At 43.6% G+C, this 25,741-nt stretch overlaps 1 protein-coding gene across 21 annotated transcripts in view; it reads right to left on the bottom strand.

The window, feature by feature from the left end:
• EPB41L2 (erythrocyte membrane protein band 4.1 like 2) overlaps positions 1–25,741 on the bottom strand; it is a 193,161-nt gene that overhangs the window by 39,173 nt on the left and 128,247 nt on the right. For 7 of the 21 annotated variants that reach the window (XM_077289360.1, XM_077289368.1, XM_077289363.1 and 4 more), the window contains 7 exons: positions 25,150–25,302; positions 20,313–20,410; positions 15,491–15,663; positions 9,717–9,883; positions 8,058–8,699; positions 1,174–1,209; positions 808–870 (listed from right to left, as the gene is read on the bottom strand). In XM_077289360.1, the coding sequence (XP_077145475.1) occupies positions 808–870; positions 1,174–1,209; positions 8,058–8,699; positions 9,717–9,883; positions 15,491–15,663; positions 20,313–20,410; positions 25,150–25,302 (1,332 nt within the window). The remainder of the gene's footprint in view (positions 1–807; positions 871–1,173; positions 1,210–8,057; positions 8,700–9,716; positions 9,884–15,490; positions 15,664–20,312; positions 20,411–25,149; positions 25,303–25,741) is intronic. The other 14 variants (XM_077289373.1, XM_077289378.1, XM_077289379.1 and 11 more) reach the window with 5 other exon arrangements.

Below are 25,741 nucleotides of genomic sequence, written 5' to 3'. Positions count from 1 at the left end.
CGATAGGGTAGAGCTGCATGAGAGCTGATAAATCTAGATTTCAAACAAATCAGTTGTCGATTTCCCCAATCTAGATTACATATTGTAATGATAGATTTGATTTAGAAACTTTGTTTCTTAAATTAAAATGAAGCAGTATCCCAGAACAATTGGTAAAAAATATGCGACTTAGCACAGAGATTACTGGTGTGAGAAACCTAAGTTGGTTTGCTGAATTGAAAAGTGTGTGCCCAAAACAGGTCAGACATTTCTCTTCACATATAATGTTGTTACATTCATTATCAAAGTAAAAACTCTGACTTTTGACAAAAGCATAAAATTAACTTTAAAGATAATAATGGGGATAATGAAATGAATAATTCATCATAAAGTATAGAAAGTCAGAGCAAATCTTTGATTCTTGAAATGGTCTTCAAGAAACAGCTTATTAAAAAGGCTGCAGAAAGCAACATGAATGATTAGTTTGGTTAGAACAGTGAAAAATGTGACATAACCACAGGAAAACAATAAGAGAACAAAAAACATATAGGGGGCTGATCAGCAGCCCTTGGGCTATGTTCCACCTTTAATGTAATAATCTGGTCATCTTTCACCAGTGGTATATACATTGCATAGCATAGTGATGAGCACACAGAACTTTCCATGGACCATCTGAGAGAAGTTTACACCTGAAGTCACAGCATGCAGGCTTCTCCCACCCCACCGGTCATGCATGTCATGCACCGTGTCCTGAGCAGAAGCTTGCATGTAACAGCCCCACCCTTGCAGCAGTGGCAGATCAGATGGACGGGTTGTTTTCATACAAACCTCCAACATTAAATTGCTATGCCTCACATAAATATTTTCTCCTTGCATTCTCAAGGACTTGCTCTGTGAAATTAAAATTAAAAAAAACGGAAAAATATATGTATATATAAAGCCAAACAAACAAGCAGGATTTGGTATGAGTAGTTGGACTGACAATTAAGATGCAGACACAATAATGCTGCTGAAGGTCATGGTCTGTATAATGCCAGCTAAATTTATATCCTGTAGGAACTTCTCCAGAACGTGTCATGAATGATCAATCCAACTAGGATCCCAAACCTAACAAGGGGGTTACCACATTCCACCACATACAGGCTGACGAGACATGGTTTGCAGGCACAAATATTCAAGAGCAGCAATCTACACCTGTGGTATCGGTGGTTCATCCTCTTCTTTTTCCGGCTAGATCAAAGCGTATTACGTCACCAAAAGTGAGAAAATAATTATTAGTTCAGGCTAGTGAGTGTGTCCAAAATGTTCTACAGCAGTTTACAATGGTCAAGGAGAAATATCAGTTTGTTCACCTACTTTGTGGTAGAGATAAATTCGGCAGATCTGGAGGTTAAATACACACCAGCCCTTTCATGTCACTCGAGCGTACTACATGTCTGCAAAGTTTCCATTAATAGTTTCCTACTGACCTAATGTATCGGCATATCTACATTTATTGTCCTCTAATGTTACCTATTCCAGTGTTTCTGTAGATAGATGGCGTCTGATCATGAGGAAAGCATGGCTACACAACCCCAGCTCTCCAGACAGGTCTGTTCTACTAAACGCACTCCCCAACAACGTAACTGCATCACCGAGAAGGAGAAGCCATGGAATTATGGAGATAAGATCGATAGACCGGTTAATAATATGCAAATGATGAAAAGAAACAGTTTCAAAACATCTTGATTAAGGCTACTTTCACACAAGCGTCGGGCTCGGCCCGTCGCAGTGCACCGGGCCGAGGTTCCCGACGCTAGCGTTGTATACGCTGCACAACGGGGGCAGCGGATGCATTTTTCCAGCGCATCCGCAGCCCCATTGTGAGGTGCGGGGAAGTGCGGGGAGGTGGGGGCGGAGTTCCGGCCGCGCATGCGCGGTCAGAAAAAGCGGACCGTCGGCGGCAAAAAACGTTACATGTAGCGTTTTTTTGTGCCGACGGTCCGCCACAACACGGCGCAACCGTCGCACGACGGTTGCGACGTGTGTCAATCCGTCACAATACGTCACTTAATGTTAGTCTATGGGGAAAAAACGCATCCTGCAAGCACTTTTGCAGGATGCGTTTTTTCGGCCAAACGACGCATTGCGACGGATTGCAAAAAATGCTAGTGTGAAAGTAGCCTTATTTAGCATTGAGCATCAGCACCACACACAGGAAAGCAAGCACTTACACACCTTGGCTGCCATCAAGGAGGTTACTAATGGTTGCCTGGGGAATGTTCGGCCATGCTGAATGCACTTGGGCACCCAAATCAGAAAAAACGTCTGGCAGCTCCCTTTGCAATTGCGGACCAATGACATCCCAGATGTGCTCAATGGGAGACAAGTCCGGAGATGCTGCAGCCCATGGTTACATGTTTAGGCCATGCAGATTGCGCACAGTAGCACAAGCAAAATACAAACTGACACCATTGTGTAGAAAAAATGTAATTTTATTTATCATGGAACCAACATTAAAGAAGCTCTCCCACTAAGACTTTTCTTCATTATATGTGTATCTGCATGTAGCGTGAGTGTATTAGTATACTCCTCTACAGCAGCGCTCTCCGGGATCCAGCGCCGTTCTACTCTGCTCCTGAGTGACATCACCGCTCTGCAGACTCTCTGGGTCACAGCTCTGCATGACCTGAAAGTGACTTTTACAATGTACAATGGTGTTCAAAAGTCCTGCATAGGCGTGAAGAAAACTATATGTTTCATACGTCTGCATCTCTACAGTGAAACTGGTGGAACATATATGTTTTTGTAATCCCTCATTGTATGCCATACTCATTTTTGAATGTCCCAAGTGTATAAATTGTTATGGTATGCGCATTTTTGATAAAAAATTTTACAGCATAACTATACCTACACCAGTACAGTGTGTAGAATGGTGAACAGGTTTCCAAGTTCTTTAACTTCCAATGCAAGGTAACACAGACTTAAATTTTACTTTTTAAGATTTATTATTTTTTATTTAATTCAGAGTCCTGAAAAGGGCCTTTTGAGTGCATCTTTAGCTTCTAATACTTTATTGGCCAGCGTTTGCTCTTGAGCACCAGCTTGCATCTCTGTGGCATTGAGTGAACAAGCTTCTGCAGATGTTCACGAGTGATGATGTGGTTCCAGGCCTGTATCAGAGCCTCAATCAACTCACTCTTGGTCCTTGGCTGTTTTCTAGATATCTCTAATGATACCTTGTGCCCCAAATATTCAATTATGTTGAGGTCCGGGGACTGAGCTGGCCAGTCAATAGTAGCCACCTTGCTCTTTTTTTCCATTCCGTTACTGTCTTAGCTCTGTGACAAGGAGCATTATCATCCTGGAAGATATAATCCCCTGAAAACAGGTGTTGAGCAGAAGGCAGCATTTTCTTATTAAGGATGTCTATGTATTTTTTTGCATTAACCATACCCTCCACAATATGAAGCCTTCCAACACCATTGGCTGCCATACAGCCCCATCCTCCCTTTTAGTTGACTTTCTGGGCCGACCAGATCTGGGCCTGTCCTGGGTAATTCCAAGCTGCTTATGTTTCTGCAAAATTCTTATGACTGTACTCTGATTACAGCCAACCTTCCTTGCGATCTGGGGGCCAGTTTACCCTCTTCATGTAGCACCACAACTCGCACACGATCCTCCGCTGACAAAAATCTGAAGGCTCCCATCATAAAACTCTACAGTATGATTCACTAGATAGACCAACAGATAAAACAAACACACAAAGCAGCAGATGTGATGTAATGTAATGCAATGTGATTGGCTGCCATATCCAGGTTATGATTGGTCACAAGAACCTCATCTGTGATTGGCTAATTTTGGATCTGAAGCTGTACAATATTTAGTTGTGCTTTCAGTTCCTATATTGTTGCAATAATTTCAGGCAAAACTGCTTCAAAAGCTAAAAATATTACAGGGAGAGAATGCAAAATTGTATTCTGAACAAAACCATATATAATATGTCATATTAGCATCGAAGATATTCGACAGAAAACTTTTAAAACTTGAAAAATCAATTAATCCTATGCCTATGCAGGACTTTTGAACACCACTGTAAGTAAATGGAGAGTCAGAACGAGGCGCCATAGGCTTTCATTGTAAAAGAGACTTCCGGCTCATGCATAGGGTAATCTGGCTAGTTGCAACTGCGGTGACATCACGGAGAAGCACGGCGCTGGACACCAAAGAAAGCGCCGACAGGCAAGTAAATTAATACACTCACACTACATTACATGCACATACACACATTTCATGAATAAAAAACAAGTTAGTGGCAGTGCTTCTTTAATAGAATGCCAGTACGTGTATTTCTGCACGTTGGGCTTATACTCAATACTAAGGAAATCGAGAGGTTTCGAAATTGTTGTTTCCAATTTTCATCATTTGCATAACATCACCATGTCTATCCATCCTGTAGTTTCCATAATTCCATATCTTTGTCTTCTAACTGGTGCAATTTCAATGTTGAGGAGTGTAATTTCATCCTCCATTAAACAACAGTTCTGGAGCATCTCTACTTAGAGATTTGCAACATGTTATTCCTCCAATATTCCTCCTCGCTACTCCTCCATTATTCATCCTCGCTACTCCTCCATTATTCCTCCTCGCTATTCCTCTATTATGCCTCCTTGCTATTCCTTCCTCGCTACTCCTCTATTATGCCTCCTTGCTACCCCTCTATTGTTCCTCCTCGCTGCTCCTCTATTGTTCCTCCTCGCTGCTCCTCTAATATTTCTCCTCGCTACTCTTCTATTATGCCTCCTCGCTACTCCTCTATTATGCCTCCTCGCTACTCCTCTATTATGCCTCCTCGCTACTCCTCTATTATGCCTCCTCGCTACTCCTCTATTATGCCTCCTTGCTGCTCCTCTATTATTCCTCCTTGCTGCTCCTCTATTATGCCTTCTTGCTACTCTATTATGCCTCCTCGCTACTCCTCTATTATGCCTCCTCGCTACTCCTCTATTATGCCTCCTCGCTACTCCTCTATTATGCCTCTTCGCTACTCCTCTATTATGCCTCCTCGCTACTCCTCTATTATGCCTCCTCGCTACTCCTCTATTATGCCTCCTCGCTGCTCCTCTATTATTCCTCCTTGCTGCTCCTCTATTATTCCTCCTTGCTGCTCCTCTATTATTCCTCTTTGCTGCTCCTCTATTATGCCTTCTTGCTACTCCTCTATTATGCCTCCTTGCTGCTCCTCTATTATGCCTCCTTGCTGCTCCTCTATTATGCCTCCTTGCTACTCTATTATGTCTCCTTGCTAATCCTCTATTATTCCTCCTTGCTACCCCTCTATTATTCCTCCTGGCTGCTCCTCTATTATTTCTCCTCGCTGCTCCTCTATTGTTCCTCCTCGCTACTCCTCTATTGTTCCTCCTCGCTACTCCTCTATTATTCCTCCTCGCTACTCCTCTATTATTCCTCCTCGCTACTCCTCTATTATTCCTCCTCGCTACTCCTCTATTATTCCTCCTCGCTACTCCTCTATTATTCCTCCTCGCTACTCCTCTATTATTCCTCCTCGCTACTCCTCTATTATTCCTCCTCGCTACTCCTCTTTTATTCCTCCTTGCTACTCCTCTATTATTTCTCCTTCCTACTCCTCTAGCATGCCTCCTTGCTATTCCTCTATTATTCCTCCAGGAAAGAAATCGACTCCTGGATTATCTCACTCTCCTTGTAAAGTCAGGTGAGAAATTGAATAGTGTGATTATGGATGAGTGAAAATATAGCGTCTTTTGTCCAGTCGATATGTTCCATAACTACACTTATCTAAGACTAATATATCTACATGGAGAAATTCTAGACCGGTATTATGCAGTGTGGCTCTGTTCCCCTCACATTGTACATTAGAAATTGTAATTCTATGTATGTAAGATATTAACATGTGCTGATGTTGGCCATCGGGGCCATGGCTTTACACATTCTCAGGTATTGGAGGTAAATAAACACTCCTTTCTGGTGTGCGTAGAAGAGGTGTCAATTCAATTCTCCGGAGGTCATGCTATTGTCTCCTGATCAGAAACAGCCATATGTACTGCATATTACAAGTCTTTATAACGTCTGATTGTCATACCCGTCTGACAATTTCTGGTCACTTGTTTTGTTATGTCAATAAAGCATTTTTAGAGTTATAAAAATTAAATAATTCCCTAAATAATAAATATGTCATGGTCGGCACACACTGGAGAATGTCAGTCTGCAGGGAACACAATTTATGGACAACGGGAATAGTGAAAACAATTGCCAAATTAGGCATACATTACCAGTAGAGCTAATAGCGAAAGGGCACAAGGCAGAATATTAGATGCCTTAGAATAAAGTATTTTATGGGAAACAAGTGTTCACTAGAATAAGGCTTGTGATAACATGTAGTTGTTAGACAGTCGTTCAATGCCGCAAATAGTGTAATGTAAATGAGCCCTTACTCTATTGGCGAGCAGCTCTACCTCCATAACTCAAGATGGCTCAGATACATACAATGGGCCTCAATTATTATTAGTGTCTGGAAGCAAAATTGGCTTTGCCGCCCACACCAACCAATCACAGCACAGCTTACATTTCATAATCTGCTCTGGTAAAATGAAAGCTGAGCTGTGAATGGTTCCTTTGGGTTACTGGGACACTTAATAAATCTGCTCCAAAGTCCTACTAATAATGCAGCAAAAACAATCATAAGGACATGTCGGAAAGCTATTTAAAGGGCCACTGTCACCCCCCTTCCAGCTGTTATAAACTAAAAGAGCCACCTTGTGCAGCAGTAATGCTGCAGTCTAACAAGGTGGCTCTTTTAGTTTTTGATTCAGTTATTCCCTCAATAAAGTGTTTTAAAATTTGCCCTAAATACCTGTCTGCAGACCTGGAGGCGGTCCGAAGCTTCCTCTGTGAATCTCCCAACGGCCGTCACTCTTCTCTTCTGGGGATGTAGTCGCCGCCCCCTGCGCGCTGTTTCTTCTTAAATCCGGCGCCTGTGCTGTGCGTGCCTGCCTGGTGCAGGCGCAGTCTTCATTGTCCGTCATAGGTCAGATGCAGGGTGCCTGACTGCGCCTGTGCGGGCAGTGCGGCCACCCTGTTGCTGAATCCCCGCCCCGCACTGTGTTATTCATTATGCACAGTGCGGGGCTGGGGTTCCTGGGCATGCGCACTGCGCTGTTCAGACGCTCCCCCAGCTCCCCCGCCTTCCAGCGTTGCCGGAATATACAGGTTTCCTTGCCAGCGTTTGGAATTAAGCAGCCGCAAATAACAACGCTGGAAGGCGGGGGAGCGTCTGAACAGCGCAGTGCGCATGCCCAGGAACCCCAGCCCCGCACTGTGCATAATGAATAACACAGTGCGGGGCGGGGATTCAGCAACAGGGTGGCCGCACTGCCCGCACAGGCGCAGTCAGGCACCCGGCATCTGAGCTGTGACTGACGATGAAGACTGCGCAGGCCCCAGGCAGGCACGCACAGCGCAGGCGCCGGATTTAAGAAGAAACAGCGCGCAGGGGGCGGCGACTACATCCCCAGAAGAGAAGAGTGATGGCCGTTGGGAGATTCACCGAGGAAGCTTCGGACCTCCTCCAGGTCTGCAGACAGGTATTTAGGGCAAATTTTAAAACGCTTTATTGAGGGAATAACTGAGTCAAAAACTAAAAGAGCCACCTTGTTAGACTGCAGCATTACTGCTGCACAAGGTGGCTCTTTTAGTTTATAACGGCTGGAGGGGGTGACAGTGGCCCTTTAACTACAGAATAGGATAAAGGTGGCGATCTAGGGGCATAAAGAATATGGACAGAATCCTTTAGGTCAATTCCAGAAGAATTGTGAGTGAAATGTAAATCAAACACATCTATACCCATACAAAGAGCGACTGTCTTATTCTAGCATCAGAAGAGTAAGAAGTGCTCTGCTTAGTTACCCCATGTTATACAACCATGTCCTGGCCACATACACATTAGATAAAATTTCAATTTTTTCCTCCCATTTCATTGGTTCTACATTTTCTCTAGACTGAAAAAGAACATACAGACGTGAAAACTAGATGCAAGTGGCAGCCATAATAGTGTTACACACCTCTTCCCCTGCTTTCTCATTCAGGTCAGGGTCAGAAAAAGAGCCCAATGGATTCGTCTTAGGCTCCAGGTAGCAAAGAGACAGAGCAAGAGGAAGGGAAAGGAGCAATGAAAATGGGACGGACTGAGAGGCTGAAAGGAGCAGCACAAATATGAGGACGAGGGATGGGATGAAGGACGGAGAGGTAAGAGGAACGTAGCGCTGCAGATTAGATGGCAGGAAAGACACACAAACTTCTGGGAGACTGGGGAAACTAATGTATCCATCCTCATCAAGCAAGGAAGGGAACTTCAGAGAGAAGATTTTGCAAAAGCTGAATGAAAAGAAGCCACATTCCACGGCCTTGTATTTTACGGACAGATGGCTATTGTAAACGGCTAGTGGAGGAAAATGGCTGCCTGCATCAGTGGTAGAGTCCAGGATTTTTGATAGCAAATCATTGTGAATTGGGGTCACTTCCTTGGTAGTACAGTCCTTAATATGTATGCCATCATCACTAGAGGATAATTCATGCTGTTCCTCCACTGTGTCATCATCATCATCTGAAATATCTGAAGGCAAGTCCATCTCCGGGATGGATGGCAGGTTGGCGGAGATGGCATGACTGCAGTGGATGGGTGACTGTGATAATGGGTGACTGAGCTAATCCAACAACACCAGCAGCAAGCAGGTGGATATGGGTGTGTATTCAAATGCAATCGTGTAGAAAAGAAAACGTGAAAAAAATGTGTACGCAATAGGAACAGAGAAAGAAAAAAACAATAGAAAAATGTTAGTAACAAGTTTATATAGATACAGTACTCTGCAATCAGAAAACAATTCTCCCCATAGAGTAACGGGACAGTGTATATACATGCCACAATCTATACTGCGTGCGTGCGCCAGCAGACTCCTAGGACTCTGTGTATTCAGGGCTGGAGAAAATAGCTACCTGAAAACAATGATGGCTATTATCTGAGCATACAGTATAATTAGCATGCGAGAGCCACAGCAACAAGCCAGGATTACAACACATTGATGCAGGCAGGAGCGGGGAGGGCAGGATACAGCTGCCATAATTTATATGTTCTGAACTAACCTTTAATGTTAAATGTACTGGAAAGAATTCACTACTTGGTAAGAGGCAAGGGAAATGCTGAGATAATGGACAGGTAATCATGTTATCGGAGCCACGTGGGCACACAGGGACCCCTAAAGGCACGGACAGCATGTGTTCAGACAGCTTTTACGCAAGGCGGCAGCATTGTCACTTGCAGTAGAAATCCACAACTGAATGTTTTCGGAGATCGCCTTCAGATCTGGTTACCATTGCACAGTTATTGCTGGTTTTGTGCAGGAGTGGAATAACTCATGACAAAATGAGCACTTAGTCATTAGTGAAGTTCAACTTGAAAATATTTAGAAAACCGTGTACAAATGTCTGTATGTCTGAGTGTGCCAGTAATTACTGCAGAATAACTAAACTAGCTTTACTAATTACACATTTATTGTATGCAACTCTGCAGTTCTACAACAATGATTGTGTACAATGTATAGAGCCATAGCACACAGGCACAAGAAGCAGAAGTTACCACCCAGCACCCATGGCACAGACACCCAGCGCCCATGGCACCGACACCCAGCCCCCAAACTTATTAAGCAGGTCTGTGTTACCCTTACCTTGGTGTCGTTCGTGAATACTGATGGAGCACCGGGTGCCGATATTCCATCCTGAGCTTCGCGAGTTGTAGCCATTGATCCGGACATTAAGCCGTCCACGCCGCTGTCTCCGGCAGAAACCGATGCATCCCTCAGAAGGCTCTGATCTGTGATGCTTCCAATCGGAGCTGGGAAAAGGCAGAATATACATCACCAATAAAACTATGGTATACTGGAAAGAGGGATGGGCAGAAGATTTGTAGGTATTATGTCCATAATTGGCTCAGTTTCCAGAAATTGCTGAGGTCACAAATGACATTAAAAATAGTTGTGAAGTGCATATCAAAAAATAGATTACATAAATCGCATAAAAGTGTGTTTTGTTGGGTTTGTTTTTGCTTTTTTATTATATACAGTGCAACTACTCCATCTGGAACAAAAAAAACTACTTTCTTTATCATTAAAATCATAATGTTGGCGCGGTATGCTTTTTTGTAATCGATCTAAATTTATTGAATTTTGAGCGAGAAGTAATACAATCACAAGGCACTGAATATTCCAAGATTGCAAAACTCAAAAATAAAATAAATGCGGTAGTATCAACAAAGACTACCAGGAAGCAATGTTCTAACAGTAAAACCATCAGGGTATTCCAAGACAGAAGCTCACGCTCTGCACTAATCGAGGCATAGTACGGTCTTGACACGGTTTGCAATACCATGCAGTATCATAATGCACTTAAGGCTTTACCCACCATAACAATTCATCACCAATCCTGTCACAGGTGCCTGGAATGGGCTCCATTTGTCCTTCCTATAGATAATGAATGGAGAGCATGCGTGATCATTGCTCCAGAGCCACTTAGTAGGGATCAGTAGGGGGTCAGATCCCCAGCAAACTGTCACATCCTGTTGATGGGTGATAAATTGTTATGGTGAGCCCACCCCTTTAAGTGACTGCTCTGCTATGACAGAGTAAGGCTACTTTCACACATCAGGTTTTCAGTGTCAGGCTAAATCCAGCTAATTTTCAAAAAAACGGATCAGGCGAATGTTGCCGCAGGATCAGGTTTTTTCCATAGACTTGTATTAGTACCGGATGACATTCCGTTTCGTCCGGTTTTCGCCGGATCCGGCAAATCTGCCGCTTCCGGTTTATTGAAAAAACATCCATAGCAACGTTTTTTGTCTCCGGCGAAAAAGCCTGAAACGCCGGATCCGGCGGTTCCGGCTGTTTGCTAGAATGGAAGGCTATGGGAGCCGGAAGGTGCTGGATCCGGAAAAAGGCGGATCCGGCAGCCTGATCCAATTTTTTTAAACTGAGCATGCTCCAAATTTTTTTTTTATCCAATAATCTAGATATGCTAGCCGGACCCGTAAAAAAAAACGGATCCGTCACATCAGTTTCACAATCTGCGCCGGATCCAGTTTTTCCAACATTTGCCGGATTTATCCTGACACTGAAAACCTGATGTGTGAAAGTAGCCTAAGTGACATAGAAGCTGAGCTCCTGTACATCCCAGTCTCAATTTTGTCATTAAACTGATCCTTCTATTCTGCAAGCTCCTTAAAATGGTTGATGTCCAAAAGAACCCCACAAATGTGTACTGACCTGAGGAGGATAACAGGACCCCAACCCTTCCCCTTTCTCTCCAAATCTCACCCTAATTGCTTCAATAGCATTCTCCTGCAAGTATCGGACTCCGAGCCAGAGGTAGCCTAGAAATGAAGGCCTCACCTGTGAGCCCCTACAACCGCCTCCCGAGGAGAGGGAAGCTGTGCCCAAGGATTGCACAGAATGGAAATGATTGAGGACGCCCACATCACTATCTTTAAAGCTTTTGTCTAGGTTTAAAGGGACTGTCGCACAGGATGACTGTTCAAAATCTCGCTGCTCAGTGCTTCATGGCGGGCCAATCAATCCTTTATATACACCTTCCCACCTACTTGCTGTCCCGCTATCTCCACCACCTATTTGATTTACAGCTCTGGCTTCATACACCCAGAGAAGGGGGGAGATAGATGGAAAACATGCAGGCATGAAGCTTTTTATAAATCATGAATCACAGAGAGCCTGTGCTTGGTTTGAACAGTCATTCTGTGCGAGTCCCTTTAACAGAGCTGGATGAGTGACCTTTGACCTCCCTACAGTCTCCTTGCCACCTTGGCCAGCTCTCCATCTTCACACAAAGTAACAGTCTAAGGCTATGTTCACATGCACAGTTTTTACTGTTGCTTTCTTAGCAGGAAAAATGCTGCATTCAAAGTGTCCCCTTTGTCCCACATTTTGGTCATATTTTTGCAGTAATTTTGGGGTGTAGATCACATATGTGCTTTATGTGTATGTTCAATAAAGCAATATTGATGGTGGAAAATACTGAACCTGTGGACATGGCTTTAAGCTACGTATTTGCTGTGTTTTTGTTGCGATTCTCCAGCCTGTTTTGTCACAAAACTGAAGGATTTCCTAATACCAGCAAAGTGAATACAATTCCTGAAATCTCAAGCACTCGTTGCAGATTTTTTCCTTGCAGATTTGAAGCAACTCATTCCAATGCATGAGAAAAAAAATGCATGAAAAGCAAAAGTTAAAATGGACATATTTTATGGGGTGTTTTTCCTACCATCAAATCGGTCTTTGCATATTTTTTTGCTGGAAATACTAAATGTGGGCACATACCCTAAAAAGGCTGTTGGCTTAAAGTTTATCTCCAAGGAGACTAGATCTGTTATGAGACAGACCTAAAAACCATCTTCCTTCCTCATCACCTCCCTTACTGACATGCAATGACTAGTAGGTGGCAGCAAAGTACACATAATCAACCCATTTCCACATAGCTCTAGAATACTAATGGCCAATATGTCCACAGGTTTCACAATGCTGTATATAGTTCTAAAAAGAGGAGACCTGATGGGGCTAGTGTGTTTACTTTGAAAATTCATGACTAAATAACCAAACAAGTAAAATATATGAAAAAAAATTATGAGTACCTCTAGCTGGACTAAAACTGCTCATTTTAACAACAATGAAAGAAAAAAAGGAGTATGCAGTAATTTTAACAACAAAGAAAGAAAAAAAGGAGTATGCAGTCAATCTGATAGGAATTTTCAAAGTATATCAGCCTCATCAGGTCTAAGATGTTTAATAATGTATGCAAGTTTGTACTGTGAAGCTTGGTGATCTGCCATGTCATATGGAATATCTGATCTACCTTGGAATATCGGCGAACTGCACTAACAATATCCCCGAGAAGAAGCAGTTTGGTTTGCGGTCTTTATTAAGTTGTTCAAATTCCAGGGCAATGGCAGAAATTATTTCACTGCTGTTATTTTGAGACAATCATAACTTCCAGTTATACAAGAGAAAATGTGAAGGGGTACGCATTTGATATCTTAACATACAAATGCAGGACCACTATAATTAAATCTACAAATGAAAGCCTCTTTACTGTGTCTAGAAAATGATCCATCAGATCGGGTTAATTGCTGTGAGGCCCAGTGTCCCTATGATGACACCGAGTGGTTTAATAGTCCAAGAAGGTGGATCTGAGGACACAGAAGATCCTCTGACAGTCACTTCCTCCTCTGATGACTTGGTAAGAGAACATAGTAAAAACAATCAGGTAAGGGTCAATAGCTCGCCCAATGATGAGGTTTATGCAATATTCAGTTGTGATTGGCCAAATGATATACTAAGCTCCAAATCTGGGTTGCTCAATATTCCTTTTGGCAAAAAAAAAAAAAACAACATAACAGGCTCGTGTCCCCTTTCTTGTACACTTTACATTGTCTAAACTGCAGGATCTCCAGGTCCATGTATTTCCTAAGGGAAAGCATGGCGACGGCTTCCCTTGAACACATGCCCTATGTGACCATGTTACGGACAGTGAGGCCGGCACTACTGCAGCCATGGTAGTTGGGAGCCTCTGTGCTGCCTACAGTCAATGGCTTCACTCCCATCAGCGGAGTATGGAGAAACGTGAAGACATTTTTTCCTTTGACTTCTACAGCTGCAATTTACAAATGTAACAAAAAAATAAAATAATACACACTTACATGGAAAGGAACAAAATGAAGGAAATAATAAAAGCATGACCACCAATACGTACAGTCCTAAACAAAAGCACAAAATGTCACCCATCTTAAATTAGTCAACAAAATGGAATGGACTGTTTAGTGCCCCCTGATGATGCTTCACGTGAGTATCCCCGCCTGCACTGGTGATACTCATAAATCATCATCATATCGGAAGTAGGAAAATAAAACTACAACAGCTGTTAGATAGTGAGGGAACGGTAGGGAATTATAATCCAAGTAGATCAGAAAATAGCAGATAATGGGACTAAATAGATCGGGAGTTAGGAGACAAATGCTTTCCCTTCAGACCACCCCTTTAAGAACTGCAATGTGGGCATATCCTGGGAATAAGCATGGCGTCTTTTTATCAGAATTGGCTTCTACTGGTGACGAAAGACAGAAAAAAAAAAATTCAGTTGTCAGCTAATTTCCATGCTGCTGATGGCCACACAAAATATTCAATTCTTGTACATGTAAAATATTAATGCAGCAATGTCTGCCGTACACTTGGGGTTTATGATCAAGAGTACACTGTAAATATTCAAGATATAGGGGGTAATCCGCAGGTAGATAGCAGTATAAACATGTCTGGCTGAATTACTGGAAGAACAGCTAAAGGGAGAAACTAAGTTATATTCGCTCTGCAGCCCCTCCCTTCCAGTCATTGGGGCAGTGCAGGGAATGGTTACAGTCACCGCTGACTAAACTGTGATAGGGTTATCACTACCATGGCACCTTAAAGGGAGTCTTTCAGTACAGAACAAGTGTTCAAACCAAGTACAGGTGCTCGGTGTACCCATGGTATGACCAGACATTTAACTGCACCTTTCCCAGCTGCTCATTTTCCCTCCATCTCTCCTTTTCTTTGATTGACAGCTATCACTTTATTGAGCCAGAGACGGGCTGAGATAAATGGAAAACAAGTAGAAGGGAAGCTGCACTTAAAGGGAACCTGTCACCCCCCAGGCGTTTTTAACTAAAAGAGCCTATGCCTGTGCTGTAAGTTCCCATCATGTGATGGGAGTCGAAGGGCAGCGCAAACTGCGCATGCCCGAAAAAAACAAAACAACTTACAGCACAGGCGCCGGGGACGTAAATGAAGGCACAGGAGGCGGCACACAGAGGAAATGAGTGATGGCTGGGAGGCGTTTGTGGCCGGGGGAAAAAACATGCCCCCCGGACAGACTACAGGTATGGCAGGCAAATTATAAAAACGATTATTTCAGCGCTGGAAGGGACCCTAAATAAAAGAGCCACCTTGACAGAATGCAGCATTAGTGCTGCACAAGGTGGCTCTTTTAGTTGAAAACGCCAGGGGACGGGGGGGGGGGGGGGGGGGGGTGACAGGTTCCCTTTAAATGTTTGGCCACACCAAGGGTGCACCTAACGCCTGTACTTGGTTTGAATGGTTATTCTACACTGACACACTCCATGTAACAGAAAGCCTGCTTGCAGCGTATGTGTGGAGAGCAGGGTGTCCATCATGGTGTATAATGACAGATGACAGTAACAGTTCCTGCCATACCCCGATGATGGGAAAGTGAGCCGCTACAAAGAGAATAGAACGTCATTTTCTCACTGTATCAGCTCTTCCGGTAAGCCTGCCAGACATGCTAAAAATGCTACTAACCTGCCGACTTCCACTAAATCTATTAGGTAAATGACACTTATTCAGCTGACGGGTTATCTTTACTAGACCTAATACACGCTGCATTTTACCTCCATCAAGACTCCTGGACATACGTTTGCTGGCTGTACGTTCAAAGGAAGGAGCCGGTCTGTCTATCCTTGTGCTCGCTTCTCGCGTCTGTGCCTGTGTGCGACCACTGTACCGAAACTTCGATCCCAAAGTCAAGAACCTGGCTTTAGGAGGCTGTTCAATAGAGGAGAGCCTGCGGGAATGTCAAGATAAAACAATATGAGCACTATCAAAGGTCTTCACTCCAAAGCAATATAATTCAACTTCTCTAATTAGAAGAAACATCATTGTTGTCTCGAGCCCCAGTATAATGAGACTTTGGTGAAAAATAAACCTCAGCAATCAGACCTAGGCTTCAAAGGCACTAATAGCTAAGCAGGGATGATCGAGCTGAGCAGAAATATCACAAAGTGCCTTGTAATAATGGCAGAATTACTACTACCACCAATGTTTGTCTATGGGAATTGCATATCCATGTGGGGTTTTTTTTGTATGTATTTTGCAATCTGTTTGCTTAGGTGTGCCTAAAACAGATAAACTCAATCAGGGGGTGCAAAAACCTAAAAGAGGTGCTGGTTCAATATTTTGATCCATAGGTTCACTATATGTAACAATAACAGAATCAGATGTACTTAACCAATGCTATTCCAGAACCGGCTCTGAGGCTTCCCCCAGTCATTGTTGATATGACTGCAGCAATGATGTCACACCATATCCCAGCACCGGCTCTCTGACACTTCCCGCAGTCATTGTTGATACAGCAGCAGCAGTGATGTCACACCGTGTCCCAGCACCGGCTCTCTGAGGCTTCCCCCAGTCATTGTTGATATGACTGCAGCAGTGATGTCACACCATGAGCCAGCACAGTCTCTCTGAGGCTTCCCCCAGTCATTGTTGATGCGGCTGCAGCAGTGATGTCACACTATGCCCCAGCACCGGCTCTCTGAGGTTTCCCCCAGTCATTGTTGGTGTGACTTCAGCAGTGATGTCACACCATGTCCCAGCACCGGCTCTCTGAGGCTTCCCCAGTCATTGTTGGTGTGACTTCAGCAGTGATGTCACACCATGTCCCAGCACCGGCTCTCTGAGGCTTCCCCAGTCATTGTTGGTGTGACTTCAGCAGTGATGTCACACCATGTCCCAGGCACCGGCTCTCTGAGGTTTCCCCCAGTCATTGTTGGTGTGACTTCAGCAGTGATGTCACACCATGTCCCAGCACCGGCTCTCTGAGGTTTCCCCCAGTCATTGTTGGTGTGACTTCAGCAGTGATGTCACATCATGTCCCAGGCACCGGCTCTCTGAGGTTTCCCCCAGTCATTGTTGGTGTGACTTCAGCAGTGATGTCACACCATGTCCCAGCACCGGCTCTCTGAGGCTTCCCCAGTCATTGTTGGTGTGACTTCAGCAGTGATGTCACACTATCTCCCAGGCACCGGCTCTCTGAGGTTTCCCCCAGTCATTGTTGGTGTGACTTCAGCAGTGATGTCACACCATGTCCCAGCACCGGCTCTCTGAGGCTTCCCCAGTCATTGTTGGTGTGACTTCAGCAGTGATGTCACACCATGTCCCAGCACCGGCTCTCTGAGGCTTCCCCAGTCATTGTTGGTGTGACTTCAGCAGTGATGTCACACCATGTCCCAGGCACCGGCTCTCTGAGGTTTCCCCCAGTCATTGTTGGTGTGACTTCAGCAGTGATGTCACACCATGTCCCAGGCACCGGCTCTCTGAGGTTTCCCCCAGTCATTGTTGGTGTGACTTCAGCAGTGATGTCACACTATCTCCCAGGCACCGGCTCTCTGAGGTTTCCCCCAGTCATTGTTGGTGTGACTTCAGCAGTGATGTCACACCATGTCCCAGCACCGGCTCTCTGAGGCTTCCCCAGTCATTGTTGGTGTGACTTCAGCAGTGATGTCACACCATGTCCCAGCACCGGCTCTCTGAGGCTTCCCCAGTCATTGTTGGTGTGACTTCAGCAGTGATGTCACACCATGTCCCAGCACCGGCTCTCTGAGGCTTCCCCAGTCATTGTTGGTGTGACTTCAGCAGTGATGTCACACCATGTCCCAGGCACCGGCTCTCTGAGGTTTCCCCCAGTCATTGTTGGTGTGACTTCAGCAGTGATGTCACACCATGTCCCAGCACCGGCTCTCTGAGGCTTCCCCAGTCATTGTTGGTGTGACTTCAGCAGTGATGTCACACCATGTCCCAGGCACCGGCTCTCTGAGGTTTCCCCCAGTCATTGTTGGTGTGACTTCAGCAGTGATGTCACACCATGTCCCAGGCACCGGCTCTCTGAGGTTTCCCCCAGTCATTGTTGGTGTGACTTCAGCAGTGATGTCACACTATCTCCCAGGCACCGGCTCTCTGAGGTTTCCCCCAGTCATTGTTGGTGTGACTTCAGCAGTGATGTCACACCATGTCCCAGCACCGGCTCTCTGAGGCTTCCCCAGTCATTGTTGGTGTGACTTCAGCAGTGATGTCACACCATGTCCCAGCACCGGCTCTCTGAGGCTTCCCCAGTCATTGTTGGTGTGACTTCAGCAGTGATGTCACACCATGTCCCAGGCACCGGCTCTCTGAGGTTTCCCCCAGTCATTGTTGGTGTGACTTCAGCAGTGATGTCACACCATGTCCCAGCACCGGCTCTCTGAGGCTTCCCCAGTCATTGTTGGTGTGACTTCAGCAGTGATGTCACACCATGTCCCAGGCACCGGCTCTCTGAGGTTTCCCCCAGTCATTGTTGGTGTGACTTCAGCAGTGATGTCACACCATGTCCCAGCACCGGCTCTCTGAGGTTTCCCCCAGTCATTGTTGGTGTGACTTCAGCAGTGATGTCACACCATGTCCCAGCACCGGCTCTCTGAGGTTTCCCCCAGTCATTGTTTGTGTGACTTCAGCAGTGATGTCACACCATGTCCCAGGCACCGGCTCTCTGAGGTTTCCCCCAGTCATTGTTGGTGTGACTTCAGCAGTGATGTCACACCATGTCCCAGCACCGGCTCTCTGAGGCTGCCCCAGTCATTGTGGATATGGCTACAGTGATGTCACACCATCATCATGTGACTGCTGCAGCCAATGAGTGGATGACGACACCAGCACATGGTGACATGAAGAAACAGCCGCAGCCATATATACACAAAAGCTGATGATTGTAACGGAGAGCAAGAATGGAAAATTAGGTGGTTAGTACATCTAACAGTTTTCACATACTGGAAGCATAGAGATAAAAATATTACGTCTGACAACTCCTTTGATGCTGCCATCTTCGTAGTACACCAAAGCTCAGGGAGAGCTGATTAAGTCCAACTTTATAAAGACGTATTATTCCTTTAAATTCCAGAAATAGGTCTATGTTTAGATTTGGAACTAGCTGTAAATGAGCGCATTAGTTATTGTTATTATTGCCTGTTAAAGAATATATAAGAAATTTCCAAACATTTGCTTCGGAAAAGAGAAAAAAGAACACACCACTGCTTCATCCATCTAACTAACTTTTAAGAAGTCATACACCCCTTGAGCGCTATTGTGCTCGACACCAATTGTTACTGATGAGAAAAGTGAAAAGATGCAACAATTTGCTCTTTTTAAAGTCAGTATCTGCTTAACAGACCTGGAATTATATGGGGCTCAAATCTAAAATACAGGAGTCAGTGGTAGGGAACGTAATTTACTCTTTAAAAATAGCAGTGTATACCAACACAACCTACCACATTATAAAGGGCATGGTTCAGTGTTAAGTGGGTTTTCCATCTACAAAGTATTATAGATTTTGTTTTTAAATATGTTTCATAACTTTAACCATCCTGAGACTCCTACCGATTGCTTAAAATACTTTTCAACAGTTCTCCCTTTTGGAGGCACTCAGTTTCTGCATTGGCTCAACATTAAGTCTATGAGTCAGGACACCACAAGTCTGAGAGAACGCTTCTGTATAGTATTTTGAGCAGTTGTTGGGGGTCTCAGAACCTGGAGCACCACCGACCTGTAAGACATTTAAAGTTCTACAACATATTAATTAACACTTTGCTACCATTTTTTCTCCTAAGGCTTTAACTGTAAAAATTACCCCACGACTCTCCACTGCTACTCTCTGCAAATGTTGACATGGTTGACATCAGAGCTACACAATGTGACCACTGCAACCAATCACTGGGCTCAATAATCATGTCGAATAGGATATATTTCATATAAAGTAGTATAGAAAAGAGATGAAGGAGGCAAAATGTACTTCTTGCTCAATTTAGGCCATCTGTACCCAGGCGTTATTAATAATAGAATACAACAGAAACAAAAAAGTGACAACAAAGGTAACAGATGGCAATTGGGATACCCACAACACTTAAAGATGCCACCTGCTTGTAAACAGAATATCAGATCTTTGACTACACAATGTTTGTAGTCCCACAGGCTTCTGCACAGTCTGCCATATATGCTATTATCTATGAAATATATGACAAGAGAGGACATTGGCAGCAATACACGCTTTGGCTGCTTCATGGAATAAAAACAAACATGGAAGGATTTAGGCTGGGTTCACATGTTGTGGTCGTCGGCTGCGTGGGCAAAAACTGGGCAGCACACTACTGTGATACATTCCCCTTAAGACACAACCAACTCTACTAGTTACGACTCCCGACTGATGCTGAAACTGTCATCAGTGGCATCAGATGCAATGCTGTGATCAGGGAGCCCTAACAGTATAGTCTGATATGGATTCTACCCAAAATGGTTATGACAGTGCTGGGCACAACCATGTCTTTCAGAAACCTAGCCAAACTGTAGCTAGAAATTCCTGTAACAATGCAGCTCACCAGCTTGAAGGTAGCCTGCTCTTGAAAATACCTGTAAAATGTATGATGCTCCACGCAAACCTTCCACAATCTCTTGGCAGCACGATGGTTAGGCAACTTGAACCCAATGGTGCTCTCAAATTGTTCCAGCTGGAAAATAAACATGTAAACTTGAAACTTCACACATACAATAAAGAGTGTTCATAATAGTACCTGAAAAGCAGATCAGCAGGGTCTCGTAGTAGGCCAAAAGCAACAGGCAAACATATAGGCCCGATAGACAACGACAGATCTGCAGGTTGCATGCTTCATTCATATTCTACCTAACTCCATGACTGGGTGCTGTACTGATCAATGAGGCCCCAGCAATCATCATGGATCAAGGACTAAAATCACCAGTGTGCATGCATGTGCAAAATTACTCCATCCAAACAATAGCCAAGCTTGCTAAAAGATACCCCCTTAAGGCAGTCTGCTTCATAAAACCTCCTGAAAAAGCTCCCTGGAAACCCTCAAAAGATTGAACATGTTCATTTCCATGTAAGCACAAGATGCTGTTAATATGTTCAGGCTTTGGAGCATCTCCTCATTTTCCACTGGAAACGCGCTAAGTACTTTATATAAAAACGTACAAATACTTGATTATTAGGATTAGTTAAGAAAGGGGCTCACCAAAAAAACTTATATCATTAAAACTAATAGAAAATCAACATTAAAAAAGTAATACCTTAAAAATTAAGTACTTTATATAAAAGGAACAATGGGCAAGCTCAAAAGATTGCTTGAAAGATACCTGGGCATTTTGTGTTTTCATTTTTTTCAGCAAAAATACTGAGAATACGCTAGCACCTTTTTCATTGTTTGATGGAATTAAAAAAAAAAAAAAAAAAAAGAAAAACTGAAAAACCCGAATACAAAAAAAAAGGCAATATGCGTGTGGAAAGTCACAAAAGGGCTCAGGAAATGACCAAAAAGTTTATAGAATGGAAAAATTAAAAAAAACAATTCCTGAAGAGTGTTCAGCTTTTACACCAGACGAAAGAGGACTATTATCCAGTTACAGCAAGTTAAACTGACCACATCATGGATGGAATAGTGGCTGCAGAGCTGAATAAAACATATAATTTTACATTTTGTTGCAGAGATATTAATTTATAAAGTGTAGATTTTAATATATACCAAGTCCAAGAAGAAGGCGTTACCAGAGAGTCGTCTCTGGGCAGGTGAACTTTTATCCCTATGTATTGGTAAAAACAATCATCAGAAGGCGGCGTCATGCATGGGGATGAAAAAAAGGCCCTAAAGAAGCTTAGAGATGACTTGTACTGTGCAAGACGTGTCATAAACACCTCCAGCAGCTCTCATCAGTGCAGTCAACGTGAGGGGAAGGGGGAGATGAGAAATTAACACACGTGTTGTTCTGCTCTAATGAACGGTCCTCTAAGGATACCACTGCAGCTAATCAATACTACTGGAAATTTACAACATGTTGCCGGCTAGGTTAGCCTTGCTGCGACAACCCAAACCTCTCTCACCATTTAATGCAAACATCTTGGAGCAACTTGCATTACACAAAAGCTATGAAAAGTTGGTGTTCATTTTCCACCCAAACCATGTAAAGGTGCACAAACCTTCTTGTGTACCACACACAGACACACACACACACACGTGTTCTTCACAGTGTGGCTCTGCTCCAACAAAAAGAGAAGTATGAATGTATTTACTTCTATGGAAACATCGTCATTTAACAGCTAGAGGTGGAAGAAAATGGATCAGGAAAATAAGAAATGCTGGCATACGAATTAGCTGCTTGTTGGTGGAAACTTTGGAAGGAGTTTAATTGATTTTCCATATAAATTACAAATAAAATGACACTCCTCTGTTCTAGGGAGTGTGCAGGAATGTTCTTTGTATTTAGTGATGCTAATAAATGTTCTAAATACTCGTTTTCTTCAGATATTTACTAAAATCTTGGGTTGAATTAAAGAGGACCTATCAGTGGGTCAAAAGTGGCCAATTCTTCTATTCCTGCTGCTCGCCCTGAATACGTTATTTTTTGTTGCTTTTTTTATATAAACAAGCCATACAGTTACATAGATCTGGTCCTTCTTATTTAGTGCAAATGTTCATGGTTTCAACCAAGTCGGTGTGGCTACAGAATTCTCTGTGAGGGTGTCTTAAGATCATAAAAATTAGCACCAAGTAAAAAGGCCCATGTGTCTGTAATCATATGGTGATTGAAAGAAAAAAAAAAAGAAAAAAAACCCTGGATTACTCATGAGAGCTGTCCACTTTGGTTTTGGTGACAACTCAGAGGAGTTGCATATCACAAGGTGATCTTTAGAACACTTTAGTGCTTGAAAACTGCCACTACAGATAACCAGCAGGTTGTATGAAAAGACAACCAATATAGGATAGCATAATACACAGCTAAAAAAAAAATAGAGGGAACACTAAAATCCCACATCCTATATATCACTAAATGAAATATTCCAGTTGTAAATTTTTATTTATTACATAGTGGAATGTGTTGAGAACAATAAAACCTAAAAATGATCAAAGTAAATCACAACTAACATCCCACGGAGGTCTGGAGTTGGAATGAGGCTCAAAATCAAAATGGAAAGTCAAGTTACAGGCTGATTCAACTTCAGTGGAAATGCCTCAAGACAAGGAAATGATGCTCAGTAGTGTTTGTGGCCTCCAAGTGCCTGCATGACCTCCCTACAACGCCTGGGCATGCTCCTGATGAGGTGGTGGATGTTATGCTGAGGGATTAAAGCATCAGTCAACTCCTCCTGGACAGTCTGTGGTGCAACGTGTCGTTGGTGGATGGAATGAGGCACAATGTCCCAGATGTGCTCGATTGGATTCATGTCTGGCGAACAGGCAGGCCAGTACATAGCATCAATGCCTTCATGACGCAGGAAGTACTGACACACTTCAGGCACAAGAGACCTAGCATTGTCATGCATTAGAAGGATCCCAGGGACCACTGCACCTGCATATGGACTCACAATGGGTCTGAAGATCTCATCCCGGTACCTAATGGCAGTCAGGGTACCTTAGGCTAGAACATGGAGAGCTATGCAGCCCTCCAAAGAAATGCCACCCCACACCATTACTGACCTGTCAAACCAGTCATTCTGGAGGACGTTGCAGACAGCAGAACGTTCTCCACGGCGTCTCCAGACTGTCACATGTACTAATTGCAAACCTCCTCTCATCTATGAAGAGCACAGGGCACCAATGTTGAATCTGCCAATATTGGTGTTATCTGGCAAATGCCAATCGCCCTGCACAATGTTGGGCTGCCCAACACCCACTTGTAGATATCGGGCCTTCATACCACATCTCATGGAGGTCTGTTTCTGACAGTTTGAGCAGACACATGGATGTTGGTGGCCTGCTGGAGGTCATTTTGCAGGGCTCTGGCATTGCTTCTCTTGTTCCTCCTTGCACTTGCTGCTGGGTTGTTGTCCTATGGCTCCATCCACATCTCCTGCTATCTGTTCCATGCTCAGGACACTGTGCTGACACACAGCTACCCTTCTTGCTACAGCTTGCATTGATGTGCCATCCTGGATGAGCTGCACTACCCGAGCAACTTCTGTGGGTTGTAGACACCGCCTCATGCTACTGTACAGTACCTCTAGGGGTGAGAGCAATGACAAAATGCAAAAGTGCCCAAAGCAACAGCCAAAAGCATTAGAACAGTGAAATGGTCTGTGGTCACCACCTGCAAAACTACTACTTTATAGGGGTTGTCTTGCTAATTGTCTATAATTTCTACCTGTTGTCTGTCCATCCTGTACAACAGCAGGAGAAAGAGAGTCACAATTAGTGTTGCTTCTTAACTGGACAGGTTGATTTCACAGAAGTGTGACTGATTTGGAATTACATTGTGTTTAAGTGTTCACTTTATTTTTGAGCAGTGCACATTGATTAAGGTGCTTTAACACAGCATTTTTGCCCAAGTTCTTTGGTTTAGGCAAGGATTATGTCTGAACTCCGTGCAAAATGGGATTCGGGCATTTTCGCCATAGCCTAGAGTGGTGCTAACAGTCATTGTGTACTCTGACGTGCATCATTTTCGAGCATATGTGCCTAAGGGAGGTGAACACTCAGAAGTGGTAAACTGCATCTGGGTGTCAGCCTCCAGGTGTATATGCCCGAAAATTACGCACGACAGAGCACACGCCCACTCTGTCAGCACCATTATAGTCTATGGCCACATCAGCACAAATGCCCAAATCCCGTTTTGAGGGGGTGGGCTGAACGTAAGCACTGAAGGGATCAACAAGCGTTTACTAAAGTGCAGTATGAAGGCCCAGTTAACTGAAGGACCTATAAAACTAAACATTTATTTTCCAAGATGCTGAAACTTTCACGTATCAGTGAATATCACCATTCTAAAGGTTCATCGATTTGATGTAAAGGCCCAGCAAATGCAATGGTGACACGAATGGGAGACTCCTCAACATACAAGTTCTGGACACCCCCTTATATTTATGCTGAGGCATAACCATTTGACGATTCATTGACAACCTGTCAATGTGAGTGCACCACACTGATTTATTACTCTACATCACCATAAAGAGCATCCATGTTTGGAGAAAAGTAACAAATCAGAATTCTAAACTAATAACTATAAGCCTACAAGACACATTGCACGAACGTGGTCAATTTTACTAAAGTCAGCCAAGCCCACCCATTTCTAATGATTTATGGAGGCAGAGCAAGAACAGGATTTCAACATTCCTTTGCTTTAATAAGAGAGAAGCAGTTTCTTCTCTCCTTTCGCACTGAAATAAAAAATCCTGCTCGGCTCAATAGCTAGTTGTCAGATTATATCGTCAGACTCCAAAAAATGGGACAACACAACTTACCTCACCAGGTCTCACTTTAATGAAAAAATTGCTGCGCTTGTAGGAAATTTTCAGAATCTTGGGCCAAGCAAAACGATTAATTCGTAGTCTGTCTTTATAAATGAGTAGCCCATTTGCACAAACACCAAGCATTATATCCACACCTTCAGAGTCCTGTAGGGCACAAGAAACCTTTTATGGTCTACAAAACATGCAAATATGCAGTGTGACATATAATGTGTATCAAAGCTCACTGAATCATGGGAACAATGAGCACCAGTAGCAAATTTACACTTTGAAGCCTTCAGAGAGAAAATTTCTGGAGCTTTACAAGCTTACTTTATGAAGTGGGTGATCTAAAAGGAGCATATATTACACTGGTCAACAGCATTTTTGGTGCCAAAGATATTTCATCGAATTTAGGGTATTTTTGGGGTGCTGATTCTGAATAGGTCATCAGTTTTGCCAGATTGGCTCAAGTTTTTGAGATTTTTGGTATCTTATTTATAGCACTTGTTGGTAAATGCGACGCATCATCTCATTAATTTCTTTGGATTAGTACTTGAACTGAGCAGTTCTCAATATAGTTTTGTGTTAATTAGTGTTCTAAAAG

Source organism: Ranitomeya variabilis, chromosome 2 (assembly GCF_051348905.1).
Source record: "Ranitomeya variabilis isolate aRanVar5 chromosome 2, aRanVar5.hap1, whole genome shotgun sequence".
Taxonomy (NCBI): Eukaryota; Metazoa; Chordata; class Amphibia; order Anura; family Dendrobatidae; genus Ranitomeya; species Ranitomeya variabilis.
Note: the sequence above shows the minus strand (reverse complement) of the source record. Positions and strands in the feature narration are given on the sequence as shown.